Source organism: Colobus angolensis, unplaced genomic scaffold (genome assembly GCF_000951035.1).
Source record: "Colobus angolensis palliatus isolate OR3802 unplaced genomic scaffold, Cang.pa_1.0 Scaffold315, whole genome shotgun sequence".
Lineage (NCBI taxonomy): Eukaryota > Metazoa > Chordata > Mammalia > Primates > Cercopithecidae > Colobus > Colobus angolensis.
In genome coordinates, this window is record NW_012116433.1 from 299055 (window position 1) to 318174 (window position 19120).

General features: G+C 37.8%; 1 protein-coding gene across 1 annotated transcript in view; it reads left to right on the plus strand.

Moving 5' to 3' along the window:
- Positions 1-19120, plus strand: part of AXDND1 (axonemal dynein light chain domain containing 1) — a 192144-nt gene that overhangs the window by 39097 nt on the left and 133927 nt on the right. The window contains exon 12 of the mRNA XM_011951123.1: positions 4071-4191. Coding sequence (XP_011806513.1) covers positions 4071-4191 — 121 coding nt within the window. The remainder of the gene's footprint in view (positions 1-4070; positions 4192-19120) is intronic.

The following is a 19120-nucleotide window of genomic DNA, read 5'->3' on the forward strand; positions in this document are numbered from 1 at the left end:
AAAAAAAAAAAAAATTACCCAGTATACACAGTATTGGGTATGTCTTTATCAGCAGCATGAAAATGGACTAATACATAACATGAGATACTTTATTCAATTTTTGCCTATTCTATATACTACTTTTTTCTGTATTATAACTTTCTTGTTTTTCAAGGTGACTTCTATACTTAGTCTTCTATCCTTATACCTTCAATCCTACTTTCCACCCTCATTATAAGCTGATGATCTTGCTTTCTAAAAAGTAGAAGCAAACAGAAGAGAACTTAAGCCGTCACCCCCACATCTGTCCACCCACCTGCATCTGTGCTTATATATTCTATTTTCCTTTTTGTTAACTATAGTCTGCTCCTTTCTAAGGCCAATCTCTTGTTTGTATACTTTCATATATACCCTGTTACTTACTTGAGAAACTTTCAGCAAACGTTCCTTCTCTTTTTTACATCATTAATTTTTCCCTCTCTAGCTGATTAATCCCATCAGTATGCAAATATGCTATAATTACTCCCATCTTAAAAACAAAAAACACAAACAAAAATGTCCCAGGTTTCTTAGAACTACACATTCCCTTCCTGCTATGGTCCTTTTTCTCTGCTCTCCTTACAGGAAATCTCTACAAAAGGTTGTCATACTAATTGTCTTCGTTGTTTCTTCTCTTGCCATTATCACTTGTGTCTCATCCCTACCATGGCACTAAATGGCACTTGACAAAGTCACCTATGACCTTCATATTGCTAAATCCAATGGTCAATTCTCATTTCACTTGCCTTACTAGCAGCATTTGTCACAATGGATCAGTTAATCTTACTTGAAACAGTGTCTTTCAGTATATGGTCAACTGTTAAACAATGTAGGGGTTAGAGACACCAAAACCCAGAGTCAAAAACCTACATATAAATTTTGATGCCTCCAAAACTTAACCACTAATAGTCTATGGTTGGATGGAAACCTTACTGATAAACAGTCAATTAACACATATTTTGCATGTTATATATATATTATATAATATATTCTCACAATAAAGTAAGCTAGAGAAAAGAAAATGCTAAGAAAATCATAAGGAAGAAAAAATACATTTATAGTACTGTACTGTATTTATTGATATTGTACATTTACATCATCTGTTTATGAGACGAACTGTCTGTCTGAAATGGTGGGCAACCACAACTGCAGACTTGAATCTATAGTACGTATCAAGTGTTTAATTTTTCTTGTGACATCATGACTCTTCTCTGCTTCTTGGGAGTACTTTCAGCATCACCACTGACACTTTGTATAGGTACCATGGTGTTATTCAAGGTTTATGTTACTGTACTAAACATGATGAAAATTACATGAAAACTGGGAGAGATTACTTTTTACTACAATACACAATTGACTGGAGAGACAAACTACTCATGCAGTGATGATTACATTACATGGTATTTTATTTTTTGAGACAGAGTCTCGCTCTGTTGCCCAGGCTGGAGTGCAGTGGTGCAATCTTGGCTCACTGCAGCCTCTGCCTCCCGAGTTCAAGTGATTCTCCTGCCTCAGCCTCCAGAGTAGCTGGGATTACAGGCATGTGCCACCACGCCTGACCTCATGTGATCCACCTGCCTCAGCCTCCCAAAGTGCTGGGATTACAGGCATGAGCCACCACCCCCAGCCTACATGGTGTTTTAATTGGATACTTGAGCTCACTGCAATAGCAGCAGAAGGTGGCTACAAAAGTATTACAGTAATACAGTAAGTACTATAGTTAATTTTATGCAACTATGATTTAATACTGTACCTGTACATTTGTTTACATTACTCTTGACTATGGATGTGCCATGTGTGGTCTGTAAGCGTTTGTGTAAGTTTTGATAAATTTTAACTTTTTATAATAGATTAGTATACATTTTATGGTAGTAAATGATAAAATAGACCAGTATCTACATGTATTTTATCTATTCATGACATTGCTAACTTTTCTTCATTTTTTGATGTTTCTGGGCTATGTTCATCTGTGAGCTTTTTGTCTTTTTTTTTTTTTTTTTGAGATAGAGTCTCGCTCTGTTGCCCAGGCTGGAGTGCAGTGGCATAATCTCGGCTCACTGCAACCTGCACCTCCTGGGTTCAAGCAATTCTCCTGCCTCAGCCTCCTGAGTAACTGGGAGTATAGGCATCCGTCACCACGCCCAGCTAATTTTTGTATTTTTAGTAGAGATGAGGTTCCACCATGTTGGCCAGGCTGGTCTCGAGCTCCTGACCTCAGATGATCCCCCTGCCTTGGCCTTCCAAAGTGCTGTGATTATAGGTGTGAGCCGCCACACCTGGCTTAGCTTTTTCAAGTTGTCACAAATCTCCAAAAAATGTTCAAATATGTTTATTGAACAAAATCCTTGCATCCCCAGGATAAGTCCCACTTAATCATGGTGTATTATCTTTTTGATATGTTGTTGGATTTGCTTTGCCAGTATTTTGTTGGGATTTTTGCATCTATGTTCATCCATGATATTGGCTTATAGTTTTCTTTTTTGTTGTTGTGTCTTTGTCTGGTTTTGATATCAAAATAATGTTGGCCTTACAGAATCAGTTAAGAAGAATTCCCTCCTCTTCAATTTTTTGGAATCATTTGAGAAGAATTGGTGTTTATTCTTTCTAAGTTGTGTACAATTCAGCAGTAAAGCCATTTGGTCTTGGGCTTTGCTTTGTTGGGAGACTTTTTTTTTAAAAATTATACTTTAAGTTCTGGGATACATGTGCAGAACATGTAGGTTTGTTAAATAGCTATACTTCCCTCTTAGCACTGCTTTTGCATTATCCCATAGGCCTTGTGCTTCATTTGTTTCAAGACATACATGTGCCTTGGTGATTTACTACACTCATTAATCCATCATCTAGGTTTCAAGTCCTGCATGTATTGCAGGATCTGGCCAGCAGCCCGCAATGCAAAGGGGCTCTTTCTTTGTTCCCAGGTGGATCGGCAGGTCTGGAAATAATAGACACATACAAGATAGTGAAAGCTGGGTCCAGGGGCGTCACCGCCTTCTGGTCCCCCGGAGCCGCCAATGCACTGGATCTACAAGCATTTATTATTAAGTTTAGTGAGGGCGGGGCTAGGTTAATGAGGGATTTAGGGTCATTTGATTATGAGGTGAGAGGGTCACATGGGGATGAAGTAAGTCTTTAACATAACATCTGTATGCAGAAGTACAGTATACAGGGGTAAGAATTTACAATATAGTGTGTGCCTCAGTAATTTCTAACAGAGCCTTAAAACAGAAACACAGTCTTTCCATAACTTATGATTAGCAAGATATTAATCAGCAGTCACAATTGCAGCAAAAGCTGGTTACAAACAATCCGTAGAAACAGGACATGAAGCTAGACAACTGGTTAGACCAGAAATTCTCAGAAGGGAGTATGCCTTAACCCTAAAGAGACCTAGAAGAGCCATGGCAAGATGAGGGTGTTTGTAGCCCTATCTTATCCATATGGACAGGCGCCCCCCCCGCCAATGCGTCCGTTTATAGGCTCTCCACAAGGGTCGCATTCCATTCCCAAAACTATGAACATCTGCTCTGCTGGGATAGGAATCTTGGTGATGTGAAACCTCCTTGACTGCACGTCCATTCATAGGCTCTCTGCAGGGGGAAGCACATCATGCACCGTTGGCTCATTCTGGCAGTCCAACCTGGCATTGTCTTTACACAATCCTGCATGCAATTTTGTATTTACAATAATCAGGAGCATTTCGTCTTTTATTCCGTAGCAATAGTTTCAGGGGGTCTCCCTACACGCATGCATTAGGTATTTGTCATAATGTTCTCCCTCCCTTTGCCTCCCAACCCCCAACAGGCCCGATATGTGATGTTCTCCTTCCCGTGTCCATGTGTTTACACTGTTCAACTCCCACTTATGAATGAGAACATGAGGTATTTGGTTTTTTGTTCTTGTGTTAGTTTGCTGAGAATGATGGTTTCCAGCTTCATCCATGTTCCTGCAAAGGACATGAACTCATCCTTTTTTATGGCTACATAGTATTATATATGTGTCTATATTGTTAGTATAAATTAAATGAAGCTGTTTCTTAATTGTTTTTATAGAATGGTAGAAGAATATCATGACTTATATACATTACAAAGAGAAAGGATGGAGAATGATATGAAACAGTTAATGGCAGAAAGAGATACCTGGAGCTCAGCCACGTATGAATTGGCCCTAAAGGTTAGTTCGTCTGGATTCACAACTGACACTTCTTTTTTGACTAAAGATACATTCTACAGTTTTAAAATTTGTTTTTGTTTTTGTTTTTTTAAACAGAGTCTTACTCACTCTGTTGCCTAGGCTGGAGTGCAGTGGTGTGATCGCGGCCCACTGCAACCTCTGCCTCTTGGGTTCAAGCAGTTCTCCCTCCTCAGCCTCCCGAGTAGCTGGAATTACAGGCATGAGCTACCATGCCTGGCCTGTTTTGCTGTTTTCAATAATCTAGACAAAGACTCAAAAAAATGAGGATGTGTATTTATTGATGTATAATGTAACTTTGGTGGGCTTTGAAAAGGAAAAGTTGATTTCTTCTTTTTATTCTTGCATTTGTTGGGTACCTAGCTATTACACAATTAAGGGATCTTTTTTTTTTTAAGGCCAGAATCTATGAAATATGAACAAGTGTTCTTTTTCTGTTGTTTGGGAACATGTTTAAAAATTTCAACTTCAATTTATACTAATAATAAAGTAAGAAAGGTGGTTCTTATCTTTTCATACTAGGTGACCATATTTGAATCACTGGATATCACACTGATTCTTTTTTTAAAAAAAAAAAAGCAAAAAAAACAAAACAGGGGCTCACTGTGTTGCCCAGGCTGGAGTGTAGTGGTAAGTGGTGCAATCACAACTCACTGTAGCCTCAACTTCCTGGGCTCAAGCAATTCTCCCACCTCAGCCTCTTGAGTAGCTGGGACTACAGGTGTGCACCACCACTCCTGGCTAATTTTTAATTTTTTGTAGAGATGGGATTTCTCTGTGTTGCCCTGGCTAGTCTTGAACTCCTAGGCTTAAATCATCCTCCTGCCTTAACCTCTCAAAGTGCTGGGATTACATGCATGAGCCACTGTGCCTGATTCTGTTACCTTGGTACACAAGATGACAAATGAATTGAAATGGCCCTGTGGGCCATTATAGTAATACTTTAGGGAAATAACAAAGTCACACAATATTTCTAAAATGTTTACTTGTTGGTTGCCTATTCTGACAACTGGGACTTCTAGGTACAGTGAATTTTGATCCTCAAAAGATTAAAAAATGAGTTTAGTTAAATTGGTTCACTGGTCTACTGGTGGCAGGTCACAGGGTTCTCCATGGAGATATACTGCATTAATGCATTAATACATCTGACCGGAGCTCTGTATTAAGCCTGCCACATGTAGTAGTTTGTCAGTTATTTGGAAGAAAATGTAGAAGGCATCCCTGTCAAGTGTCCTAAAGCTGGAGAGAAAGCTAATACACTAGATGGTGTAATCAAGACTTGTTTATTTAGGAAAGTTCATTTACTTACTAGAGCTAATTTTTAGAAATCTAGATCATTACTGGGGACATGCTAGAGGCATTTCCATTCAAGAGAGGAGAAAGGATTTCTACTGTCACCGGAGGCCCTAATTCAGTAATAACATGCAAATAAAATCAAGAGATATAACTACTTATAGGAAGCAGCAAAATCTCTTTAAAAAAGTTTTTCCCACTGATTTCTTTAGCAAACATCCCCAATACATTGTTGAATAGAAGTGGTAAAAGTGAATATTCCTGTTCTCAGTCTTACGGGGAAGACATTCTGCTTTCACCATTAAGTACAACATTTACTGTAGGCTTTCATACATACCCTTTATTGGGTTGTGGAAGTTCCCTTCAATTTTTCATTTGTTTAGAGTTTAATCATAAATAGGTGGTGTATTTAGTCAAAAATATTTTCTGTGTCAATTGAGTTTACTACATCTTGATTTCCTTTTACTTTATTAACATATTACATTGTTTTTAACACCTTTATTGAAGTACAATTGATATACAGAAAAAACAAATCCATACATGTTTAATATATTCAGTTTGACACTGAACATTTACATACACTCATGATACCCTTATGACGATCAAGGTAATAAACATATCCACATTAACTATTTATATTTATTTTATTAATTAATTAATTTTAAATTTTATTTTAGATTCAGGGGTACATGTGCAGGATAGCTACATGGATATATTGTGTAAATCATAAGGTTTGGGCTTCCAGTGAGCCCATCACCCAAATAGTGAACATTGTATCCAATACGTAAATTGTCAACTGTTGGTCCTTTTCTACCCTCCCCACTTTTGGAGTCACCAGTGTCTATTATTTTCATCCTGTGTCCATATATACCCATTGTTTAGTTCCCACTTACTAGTGAGAACATGCAGTATTTGATTTTCTGTTTCTGAGTTTTTTCACTTAAGATAATGGCCTCCAGCTCCATCCATGTTCTGCAAAGCACATAGTTTCATTCTCTTTTATGGCTGCAGAATATTCCATGGTATATACCACATTTTCTTTATCCAGTTAATCATTGAAGGACACTTTGGTTGATTCCATGACTTTGCTATTATAAATAGTGCTGGAATAAACATATAAGTGCAGGTGTCTTTTTGATTAAATGATTTCTTTTCCTTTGGGTATATAACCACTAGTGGGATTGCTGGGTCAAATGGTAGTTTCATATTTAGTTCTTTGAGAAATCTCCATACTGTTTTCCATAGGGTTGAACTAATTTACATCCCCACCAACAGTATATACATGCTCCCTTTTCTCTGCATCCTCACCAACATCTGTTTTTAGTTTTTACTTTTTAATAATGGCCATTCTGACTGGTGTGAGATGGTATCTCATTATGGTCAAAATCACTATTATTTCCTGATAATGCAATTATCTACCCGCAAAGTTAAATTTAAATATTATTTGAATTAATTAGCCTTTAATAATGTTGCGAATATAAAATAAATATATAATTTTTTAACAAACATTGGGCAAATAATGCAATTTTCTACCCAGAAAAAAAAAATTTAAACATTATTTGAATTATTTAGCCTTTAATAAGGTTGATGAATACAAGATAAATACAAAAAAACCCCAACATGTTACCTATATACCAATAATAAGCATTAGAAATGCAAAGAGGGAATAAATTTTATAAAAGGGATAAGACCTATATCTTGAAAATGCTAAAACCATACTAAAGACCTTGAAAACTAAAAGGAGAGCTGTACAGCATATCACTGGTTGAGAACAATAATCAATAGATGTCAGTTCTCTCCAAATTAATCTTTAAATTTGATATAATTCCACTGAAAATCTCAATAACAATTTTAATTTTAGGAATTGGCAAGTTGATTATAAGACCCATTTGGAAGAATCTGAATATGAGAATAATAAAACATTTTAAAAGAAGGTTAATAAAAATAACTTGTACTTTTAGACATCAAATGTATTATAAAGTCAAAGTAACTGAGAAAATGTGTTTCTTGTGTTAGAATAGATAAATACAACAGAACAGAATAGAAAGGTCAGAAATAGACTCACCTAAATATGGGATATTCAAATTGGGTTGGCACAATCGATTATTCAATTGTTAAAAAATTTAGATCTCGGCTGGGCGTGATGGCCAATGTCTATAATCCCAGCACTTTGGGAGGCCAAGACAAGTGAATCACTTGAGGTCAGGAGCTCGAGACCAGCCTGGCCAACATGGTGAAACCCAGGCTCTACTAAAAATACAAAAGTTCACTGGGCATGTTGGCGGGTGCCTGTAATCTCATCTACTCAGGAGGCTGAGGCACGAGAATCACTTGAACCCGGGAGGTGGAGGTTGCAGTGAGCCGAGGTCGCACCATTGCACTCCAGCCTGGGCAACAGAGTGAGACTTCATCTCAAAAAACAAAACAAAACAAATTTAGATCCCTACCTCATTAAAAAGATACCTAAAAAAGTAAACCCCAGAAGGGAATAATTAAGTGTTAAAAACAACGTAATTATAAACAGAAGAAATTACATGAGAATTTTCAAAAAAAAGTAGCTTTAGTGACATATAATTCACCCAGTTAAAGTGTAAAATTATGTTTTTTAGCATGTTCACAGAACTGTGAAACCATCACCACAACCAATCTGAAAACTTCTTCATCACCCTCAAAAGAAACTCCATACATTTTAGCAGTCGCTTCTCATTACTCGCAACCCATTCAACTTATGTAATCATTAATGTACTTTCTTTCCTATCCAGGGTACATCTTAGAATTTAATGCATTCATATAATTTGTAAAGATCAAATATGTGTACTTAGGATAGACATCATCTAAAATATTTGTCTTTTCTTTATGGTAGATACATTCAATTTACCCTTTTCTAGCTATTTTAGAATGTGCAATAGATTGTTGTAAACTATAGTCAGTCTACCTATCTAACACTAGGACTTATTTCTTCTGTTAAATCGTATACTTGTACACATTAATCAACCTCTCTTTATCTTCTCTGTCTCCTACTCTTCCTGGCCCCTGGTAACCATGACTCTACTCTCTATCTTCATGTGATCTCTCTTTTAGCTCCCACCTGTGGGTACTCGTAATATTTGTCTTTCTGTGACATGGCTTATTTCATTTAACAAAATGACCTCAGTTTCATCCATGTGGCTGCAAATGATAGGATTTTATTCTTTTTCAATGGCTGAATAATATTGCATTGGGTTTATATACTGTGTTTTCTTTATTCGTTCATTTGTTGGTGGGCACTTAGGTTGATTCCATGTATTGGGTATTGTGAATAGTGCTGGTATCTTTTGATATATTGATTTTCTTTCTTTGGGATATGTACCCAGTAGTGGAATTAATTGCTGGATTATATGGTAGTTCTAGTTTTAGTTTTTTGAGGAATCTCCATAATGTTCTTCACAGTGGCTATACTAATTTACATTCCCACCAACAGTGTACAAGTGGAGACAAAAGTGACTTCATGTTGAATGCTAATGTGCCATGTTGACTTCCGATTAGCTCCAGTCAAGTGAATGCCTCCTGATTTCTATTTACTTTTCTCAGTGTAAGAACAAAACAGTCTTGATGTTGTCACACAAATTATAAGGCTATGATACTTACAGCATTCTTGCCTGTTCTGGAGGGTTGCTTTCATGTTGCACAAAACAAGCATACTCTTTCTTTATAGTATATAAGCCTTGAGCCTGGGGAGTAACAGTGCAGAGATCTACCTGTCTTGTGGCTCCCCAAGACCATGCTTCTGTTAGTTTCCCCAATAAAACACCCTTTACCCACAAACTGAATTTGTCTGCCTTGGTTTTTGGTTTCTCAGCTCCTTCAGCATTTGGAAACTTCCTTGCATATACGGCCCTTTTATAGAACAGTTCTCCTTTCTCCACATCTTTGCAAGCATCTGTGTTGCCTGTTTTTTAATACAATCCATTTTAACTGGGGTGAGATGATATCTCATCATAGTTTTGATTTGCATTTCTTTGATGATTACTGATGTTGAGCAGTTTTTCACATACCTGTTGGCCATTTGTATGTCTTCTTTGGAGAAATATCTATTCAGATCTTTTGCCCATTTTAAAATCAGATTATATCCTTTTTTTTTTTTTTTTGTTAGCTGCTTATAAATTCTGGTTATAACTCCCTTGTCAGATGGGTAGTTTGCAAATATTTTCTCTATCTCTGTGGGTTTTCTCTTCACTTTGTTGATTGTTTCCTTTACTGTGCAGAAGGTTTGTAGCTTGATGTAATTGCTTTTTCTTTCTTTTTACTTTGGTTGCCTGTGCTTTTGAGGTCTTACATGGAAAATCTTTGCCAAAACCAACGTCCTAGAGTGTTTTCCCCAATGTTTTCTTCAAGGAGTTTTAGTTTCAGGTCTTAGATTTAAGTCTTTAATCCATTTTGCTTTGAGGGGTCTAGTTTTATTGTTGCGTTGGTCTGTATGTCTGCTTTTATGCCATTACCATGCTGATTTGTTTACTATGGCTTTGTAGTAAATTTTGAAGTCAAGTAGTGTGATGCCTTCTGCTTTGTTCTTTTTGCACAGGATTGCTTTGGTTATTTGGGGCCTTTTGTGGTTCCATATAGATTTTAGGGTTTAAAAAAAAATTCTGTGAAGAATGTCATTGGTATTTTAAGAGGACTTGCATTGAATCTGCAAATTTCTTTGGGTCATATTGCCATTTAACAATATTAGTTCTTCCAATCCATAAGCATGGAATATATTTCCATTTTTTATGTCTTTTTTAAATCAGAGTTTTATAGTGTTCCTTGTATAGATCTTTTACTTCTTTTCCAAATTTAGGCATTTTATATTATTTATGGCCATTTTAAATAAAACTGCCTTCTTGATTTCATCTCCAGAGTATTTGCAGTTGGTATATATAAATCCTACTGATTTTTGTTTGTTGATTTTGTATCCTTGAAATTTATTGAATTTGTTTTTCAGTTCTAACAGCTTTTTTGGTGGAGTCTTTAGGTTTTTTAAAGTATAAGATTATCTCTTTTGTGAACAGGGCTAATTTGATTTCTTTATTTTCAATTTGCACGCCTGTTATTTCTTTCTCTTGCCTAATTGCTCTGCCCAGGACTTCCAGGAATAAAAGTGGTGAAAATGGGCATCCTTGTCTTGTTCTAGATCTTAGAGGAAAGGCCTTTAATTTTTCCCCATTCAGTACAATGTTAACTGTGGGTTTGCCATATATGGCTTTCTTTTATTTTGAGGTATGTTTCTTCTATACTAAATTTGATGAGAGTTTTTTTTTTTTTTATCATAAAGGGATGTTGAGTGTTAAGTGCTTTTTCAGCTTCTATTGAAATGATGCTGTGCTTCTTGTTCTTGGTTCTGTTAATGTGATGTATCACATTTGTTGATGTGCACATGTTGAACCATCCTCATATCCCTGAGATGAATCCCACTTGATCATGGTGAATGATCTTCTTAAACATGTTGTTGAATTTGGTTTGCTTATATTTTGTTAAGGATTTTTACATCTATGTTCATCCATGATATTGGCCTGTAGTTTTCTTTTTTTTGTTGTGCTGTCGTCTGGTTTTGATATCAGGGTAATGCCTCATGAGTTTGGAAGTATTCCTTCCTGTTCAAATTTTTTGAAGAGTTAATGTTGAATTGATATTAGTTCTTCTTCAAATATTTGGTGGAATTCAACTATGAAGCCATTAGGTCCTGGGATTTTCTTTGATGGGAGACTTTGTGTTATGGCTTTGATCGTATTACTTGTTATTGGTATATTGAGGTTTCCTTTTTTTCTTTTTTCTTTTTTTTTTTTCCATTTTCCCCCAGTCCGGAGTGCAGTGGCACAATCTTGGCTCACTGCAACCTCCATTTCCCAGGTTCAAGCAATTTTCGTGTCTCAGCCTCCTGAGTTGCTGGGATTACAGGTGCCCGCCACCACACGCGATGAATTTTTGTATTTTTAGTAGAGACAGGGTTTCACCATGTTAGCCAGGCTGGTCTTGAACTCCTGACCTCAAGTGATCTGCCTGCCTCAGCCTCCCAAGGTGCTGGGATTACAGGCGTGAACCACTGCACCCGACCTCTTGTCGGTTTTTTATAAGGAATCTGCCATATATCAGTGAATTCCTTGACTATGGAAACAATGAAAATCATTTTACGAAGCATGAGCCACCATTGTCTAGCCCTAGGTTTTCCAATTTATTCATGTATAGTTGTTTATAAGTCTCTAATGTTTCTTTGTATTCCTGTGGTCTCAGTTGTTACATCTCCTTTTTCATTTCTTATTTTATTTGGGTATCCTTCCTTCCTTCCTTCCTCCCTCCCTCCCTACCTTCCTTCCTTTCTTCCTTCCTTCTTTATTCTTTTTTTTTTTTTTTTTTGAGATAGAGTCTCACTCTGTCGCCCAGGCTGTAGTGTAGTGGGGTGGTGTGATCTCAGCTCACTGCAGCCGCAGCCTCCTGAGTAGCTGGGCATACAGGTGTGCACCACCATGCCTGGCTAATTTTTGTATTTTTAGTAGAGATGGGATTTTACCATGTTGGCCAGGCTGGTCTTAAACTCTTGGCCTCAAGTGATCCACCCTCCTCGGCCTGCAAAAGTTGGGATTACAGGTGTGGGCCACCGTGCCTGGCCCTTTATCTTTTTTCTTATTTGGTCTAGCTAAAGCTGTATTGATTTTGCTTATCTTTTCAAAAAACCAACTTTTTAGCTGGGCGCAGTGGCTCACGCCTGTTTTCCTAGCACTTTGGGAGGTCAGGGTAGGTGGATCACCTGAGGTCAGGAGTGCGAGACCAGCCTGGCCAACATGATAAAACTCTGTTTCTACTAAAAATACAAAAAAATTAGCCAGGCATGGTGGCAGGCGCCTGTAATCCTGGCTACTTGGGAAGCTGAGGCAGGAGAATCACTTGAATCTGGGAGGCAGAGGTTGCAGTGAGCCAAGATTGCACCATTGCACTCCAGCCTGGGCAACAAGAACGAAATTCCATCAAAAAAAAAAAAAAAAAGAAACCCACCAACTTTTCATTTCATTGATTCTTTGTATTTATTATCTCAATTTTATTTGTTTTTGCTGTTATCTGTATTATTTCTTTCCTTCTACTAATTTTAGGTTTGGTTTGTTCTTGCTTTTCTAGTTCCTTGGGGTGCATTGCTAGATTATTTCCCATCTTTCTATCATTTTGATATAGGAATTTACTGTTACAAACATCTCTTCATACTGCCTTTACTGTATCCCATGGATTTTTGTATGCTGGATTTACATTTTCATTTATTTCAAGACAATTTTTCATTTTGTTCTTGATTTCTACATTGACCATTGGTCATTCTGGAAAATGTTATTTAATTTCCATGTGTTTATGAAGTATCCAAGATTCCTCCTGTTATCGATTTCAAGTTTTATTCTATCATTGTGGTCAGAAAAAATATTTGATATGATTTCTACTTTTTGAGTTTCTTCAGACTTGTTTTGTGGCCTAAGATATGGTATATTCTAGAGAATGTTTCATCTGCTGACAAAAAGAATGTATATTCCTTAACAGATGAGTGAAATGTTCTGTAAATGTCAGTTAGGCCTATTAGGTCCAGTGTGTAGTTTAACTCCATATTTTTTTGTTGATTTCTTGTCTGTCCATTACTGAAAAGGGTGTTAAAATCCCTTACTATTATTATATTACATTTTGTCTCTCCCCCTTTTTTGTTTTTCTTTGAGATGAAGTCTCACTCCATTGTCCAGGCTGGAGTGCAGTGGTGCAGTCTCGGCTCACTGCAATCTCCACCTCCTGGGTTCAAATAATTCTCCTGCCTCAGTCTCCCTAGCAGCTGGGATTACACATACCTGCCACCACATCTGGCTAATTTTTGTATTTTTAGTAGAGACAGGGTTTCACCATGTTGGCCAGGCTAGTCTCTAACTCCTGACCTCAAGTAATCTGCCCACCTCAGTCCCAAAGTGCTGGGATTACAGGCTTGAGCCAGTGTGCCTGGCCATCTCTCCCTTTGTATCTGTTAATGTTTGCTTTATATAGTTTGGAGCTCCAGTGTTGGGTGTATAATTGTTACATCTTCTTTATAATTGTTATATCTTTTTTGCTGAATTGAATCCTTTATAATTATATAGTAATCTTTTTTTTTTTTTTTTTTTACAGACTTTGATTTGTAACTTATTTTATCTGATATAAGTACAGCTACTCCTGCTCTCTTTTGGTTTCCAATTGCATAGAATATCTTTTTCTACCCATTAACTTTCAGTATGTGTGTGTTATTATAGTTGAGTGGATTTTGTGTAGACAGATATTCTTGGGTCTTGTTTCTTTATCCATTCAGCCATTCTGTGCCTTTTAATTGGATAATTGAGTTCATTTACATTCAGTGTTATTATTGATAAGTAAGGATTTACTACTCACATTTTGTTGCTTTTTATCTTGTTTTATAACTCCTCTTTTCCTTTCTTACTGTTTTCCTTTGTGATTAAGTGATTATCTCTGATAGTATGTTTTAATTTGTTGCCTTTTTTTTAAGTGAATCTATTATAGGTTTTTGCATTGTGGTTACCATGAAGCTTACAAAAAACATTGTATAGCTATAACAGGTGTTTTTTAAAAAAAGAGATGACAATTCATCTTAGGTTACAAAAAAAGAATAGAAGCAAATAAAAAAATGAAAAAAATACACTTTATCCTCCTCAATATTTTGACCTTTAGTTATTTGCATTTACATATTTATACGTTACCCATCTCTTAACAAGTTGCTGTAGCTATTATTGTTTTTGATAGATTTATCTTTTAGGCTTCATACTAGAGTTATGAGTGGATTGCACACCACAGTTACAGTATTAGCATATTCTAGATTCGTCTGTGTCGATCATTTTACCAGTGGGTTTTATATCTTCAAAGTTTTTTTTACATATTGGTGTTTTTTCTTTTAGATTGAATAACTCCCGTTAGCATTTCTTGTAAGACAGGTCTGGTGATGGTAAATTCTCTCAGTTTGTGTTTGGGAAAGACTATCTCTCCTTCATAGTTAAAGAATAACTTTGCTGGATATAGTATTCTTGGATGGCAGGGGTTTTTTTGTTTGTTTGTTTGTTTTCTTACAGCACTTTGAAAATGTCGTTTCTCTCCTTCCTGCCCTGTATGGTTTCCACTGAGAAGTCTGTTGCCAGGCAAGTTGGAGTTCCTTAACATGTTATTTATTTCTGTACTCTTGCTACTTTTAGGATCATCTTTTTGTTCTTGGCCTTTGAGGGTTTGATTATCGTATGCCTTGGATGGTCTTGTTTGGGTAACATCTGTTTGGTGGTCTCAGACTTTCCTATAACTGGACTTTCATATCTTAAATTTTGAAAGTTTTCTATTATCATTTTTTGTTTGTTTTTTGCGAAGGGGTCTGGCTCTGACGCCCAGGCTGGAGTGCAGTGGCATGATCTTGGCTCACTGCAACCTCTGCCTCCTGGGTTCAAGTGATTCTCCTGCCCCAGTCTCCTGAGTAGCTGGGACTACAGGCACATGCCACCATGCCCAGCGAATTTTTTTGTATTTTTAGTAGAGACGCGGTTTTACCATGTTGGCCAGGCTGGTCTCAAACTCCTGACCTCAAGTGATCCACCCACCTTGGCCTCCTAAAATGCTGGGATTACAGGTGTGAACCACCATGCCCGGCCTATAATTTATTTTAATAAACTTTCCATCCCTTGCTCTTGCAACACCAGTAATTCTTAGATTTGGTCATTTGAGGTAACTTTCTACATCTTGTAAGTGATTCTTGTTTCTTTCTTTCCTTCTTTTTTTTTTTTTGAAATGGAGTTTTGCTCTTGTTGCCCAAGCTGGAGTGCAATGGTGCAATCTCAGCTCACTGCAACCTCTGCTTCCCAGGTTCAAGTGATTCTCCTGCCTTAGTCTCCTGAGTAGTTGGGATTACAGGCATGTGCCACCACACCTGGCTGTTTTCTGTAGTTTTAGTAGAAACGAGGTTTCTACTAAATGTTAGCTGGGCTGATTTCCAACTCCTGATCTCAGGTGATCCACCTGCCTCAGCCTCCCAAAGTGCTGGGGTTGTAGCAGGACGAACCGTGGACAAAACCCTTCAGACACTGAGATAGTGAAGGGAGTGACTTTAATCAGCTGGGAGCATTGGTGGGCTAGCATCTTAAAATCTGAGCTCGTCAGGTGCTCAACTTCTGTCCCTTTTAAGGGCTCACAACTCTAAGGCGGTCTGTGTGAGAGGGTTGTGATTGATTGAGAAAGCCGGGGGTACGTGACAGGGGCTGTGTGAGCACCAGTGGTCAGAGTGAAACAGAACAGAACGGGAGGTTTCACAGTGTCCTTCCATACAATGTCTGGATTCTATAGATAACAACAGTTGCTAGGTCAGGGGTTGATCTTTAACTGCCAGGCTTAGGTCAGGTAGGCCCAGGCCTGGTTTCAGGTCTGGTTCCTAGGCACTGGGCTACCTGCCTTTAGTTTTGCTTCTCTTTCCTTTTCTGAGTATAAAACAATATAAAACAATATAAGAGCGTCTCTCTCTTCCCTCATTTCCCCTCTTTGAGACTCTCACTTTTTATTAGTGGGAGTTCTCACTCTTATTTTCGCTATTTTTGTCTTCTTGTGCAATAGATTGATAGTGAGTCATATAGTACACTTGTGCTGAAGCATTCTGGTGAACTAAGGTAGCGATGAGGCTTTTATCATTTGAAGAAGTACAGGTAGCAAACGGAGCAATAAGCAGGTTCCTATTACTATTATAACTCCTATTATAAGAGTTTTAAATCTTCCTAGTGCTGGAAACAAATTTCTAAACAAGGCCTTAGTATCAAATCTGTGCTACACTTGCACGGGCACATGTGCCAGTTTTGTTATATCTTTATGTCTTCAGCTACTTGCCCCTGATCATCTATGTGTAGACAGCAATTAGTAAGATTAAATTTTTCACAAACCCTTCCTTCAGTTGCTAGCAAGTAACTGCGAGCTAGTCTATTTTGATAGATAGCATTCCTCATCTGAGTTTGTTGCTGGGCTAGAACAGTCAAGGCTTGACTGGTTTTATTAATGATGATTTCTAAAACAGCTTGCAACTGTATGATTCAGTTGAGCACGTAAATGGGGGTCTGGTATCCCCATGAGCTGTCTTGTGCCTAAGTAGCAGGCCTATAATATTGTATGATTCTCTTAGGGGGCTATTCATTATTTTTCAATTTTTTATAGCTATGCTTTTCTTTTTGTGGGAAGCATAGACAGGGAAGCCCAGGATTTCGATTGTTTTTATGGGCAGTAGGAAGAACGATGGTTTAATAGTGCCAATAACACAACTACCTGCCCACTGGTCAGGCAGCTTAGTAGAGGTTCTATGTCCACATATCCAGTATAGCCTAGTCAGGGGCCATCTAGTCCTGGTGGGATTCTGGGTGGGCTTAAATGGTCTGCAACTTTGGAAATTTACTGAATGGATTTTTATCTGTATGGTTTGAACTCCACCATGTAACTGTTTTTGTGGTACTATTATACAGTTTTTGTCCTAGGCAACTAAGTCATCCTACAGAATGAGTGAATTCTTTCCTTTTTTTAGCTATGCAATATTGTCTAATAATTGAGACTTTTAGAACCTAGAAATGATCAGGGTGATTCTTTTGGGCCGGGAATTCATCGGGAACTGGGTCTGTAGGCACTAATTCTTGGGCTTCTTATGGCCATTGATCTCCTATTACAGTTCTTTCACAAACATAACATTTAGAGCCTGGGCTACATACCTTGGATAGAATAGCATTATACAAACAAGTTTCTTTTAGAGTCCTGGTACACTTATAATAACCATAAAATAATAGGACTGTAGCAATCTTTTGTCCTACCTCAGTGACCTGATGTATATACTGGGAACAGTCCTCAGTCTGAGGAAGGTCAGTTGATGTCCTTACTGTACAAGTCCACATTTTAAGGAAAATGAGTCCTGCGATGAGATTCCTCATGCTTTGGCCGTGCGTGGACCAGTCAGCTTCTGGGTGTGACTGCAGCAGGGCCTGTCGTCTTCTTCAGAGTCACTTTGTAGGGGTTGGTGAAGCTGCTCCAATCCATGTACAGCCCTCAGTCTACTGATGTTTAAGGATGGTCTCAGAGGTTGGGCCCACTAGAATAAACTGAGTTCAAACCTCTACACAGTTATGTTTAACTGGGCTCTCTGATACCAGGAGCAAGGTGGCTGGGTTTAGGGTGTTGCAAACTTCAATGGTTATGTGGGGATTTTCACAGAGCAAGCTTTGGTATCTAGTTAATCTAGCATTTGTTAGCTAATGATGTCCTTTGGTATTTATGAAAGTCACCACAGCATGGGGGTACTTTATGTTTAGGTTTTGCCTAAGAGTTAGCTTATCTGCTTCTTGTGCTAACAGGGCCATTGCTGCCAGGACCCTTAGACATGGGGGCCAGCCTTTGGAAACCCCATCTAGTTGTTTTGAGAGATAGGCCACTGGCCTTGGCCAGGGTCGTACAGTCTGAGTTAAAACTCCAATTGCCATTTTTTTTTCTTTTTGACTCATAGAGTGTAAAAAGTTTTGTCAGGTCAGGTAGCCCCAGGGCTGGGGCCAACCTGAGTTTTTCTTTTAACTCATGAAAAGTTTGTTGCTGTTGGTTGTAGTAGATGTAGTTTATCTAATTTATATTTTTACTGACTGACATCTACCAAAATATTGACTAAAATCCTGTAACTATTTGATTTCAAGCTTTAAATTGATCTGGTATTACTTGTGGGGCTCCAGTTGCATCTAAATAGATGTGAGAGTTGAAAGACCTATAAGGGGCTTCTCTCACTTTATGATGTCTTATTTTTCCTCCCTCTGGTTGATGAAATGCCAGGGTGAAAGGGATAGCTAATTGGACTAAAGTATAAGTGCCGCTCCAGTTATTCAGCAGAGTGCCCAGTAATGGTCCACCACAATACCACCACACATCCACTTGGGGATGAACAAGGGCTGACTCCGATTGATAAGCTCTTGAAAATTCTTAAGCTTATCGCATCCCTTCAGGTCTCCAAGGAATGCTAAGTTTCCTCCCTGTTGTGAGAGACACAAAGTGAACTTAGTATTGGGAAATAGAGGCTGGATAGCCCTCGGGGGCTGACCTGCAGGGTGCCGGACTTTGGGATATAGCAGAGAGAGCTTGGCATGACTTATTACTGCAGACTGTAGAATCCTGGAAAAGAGTTACTATGCAGCCCATGCCTGGTCGACTGGAGGACCACCTTAGTGGAAGGGGGACAATCTGGGCCTCTGGCCTGCCAAGTGCACAAGCATAACAATTGCTTTTGTTTAACGTGCAGATGGAATATTTGATCCATTTCAACCAGACATTTGCATCTTGGTATGCTGTCTTAGTTGCCAAAGTTTAAGTTTTTAACTTTTATGATCTTCCAGTAAAATGAATGTTTCTTTTAGCACCTATTTTCATTAGTTTTTAAACCAAAGAAAGCCAAATACCGTTTTACATTTAACAATGCTTTTTGTATGATTTTTATACTTGATTTTACCTTTATATTAGTGTGTTATTAATGTTAAACTTAATTTTAATAAAACCTTGTAGACATATTTATCTAATTTTTAATGTTTGACCATAAGGTAAGATTTTATAGACTCTTTTTAAC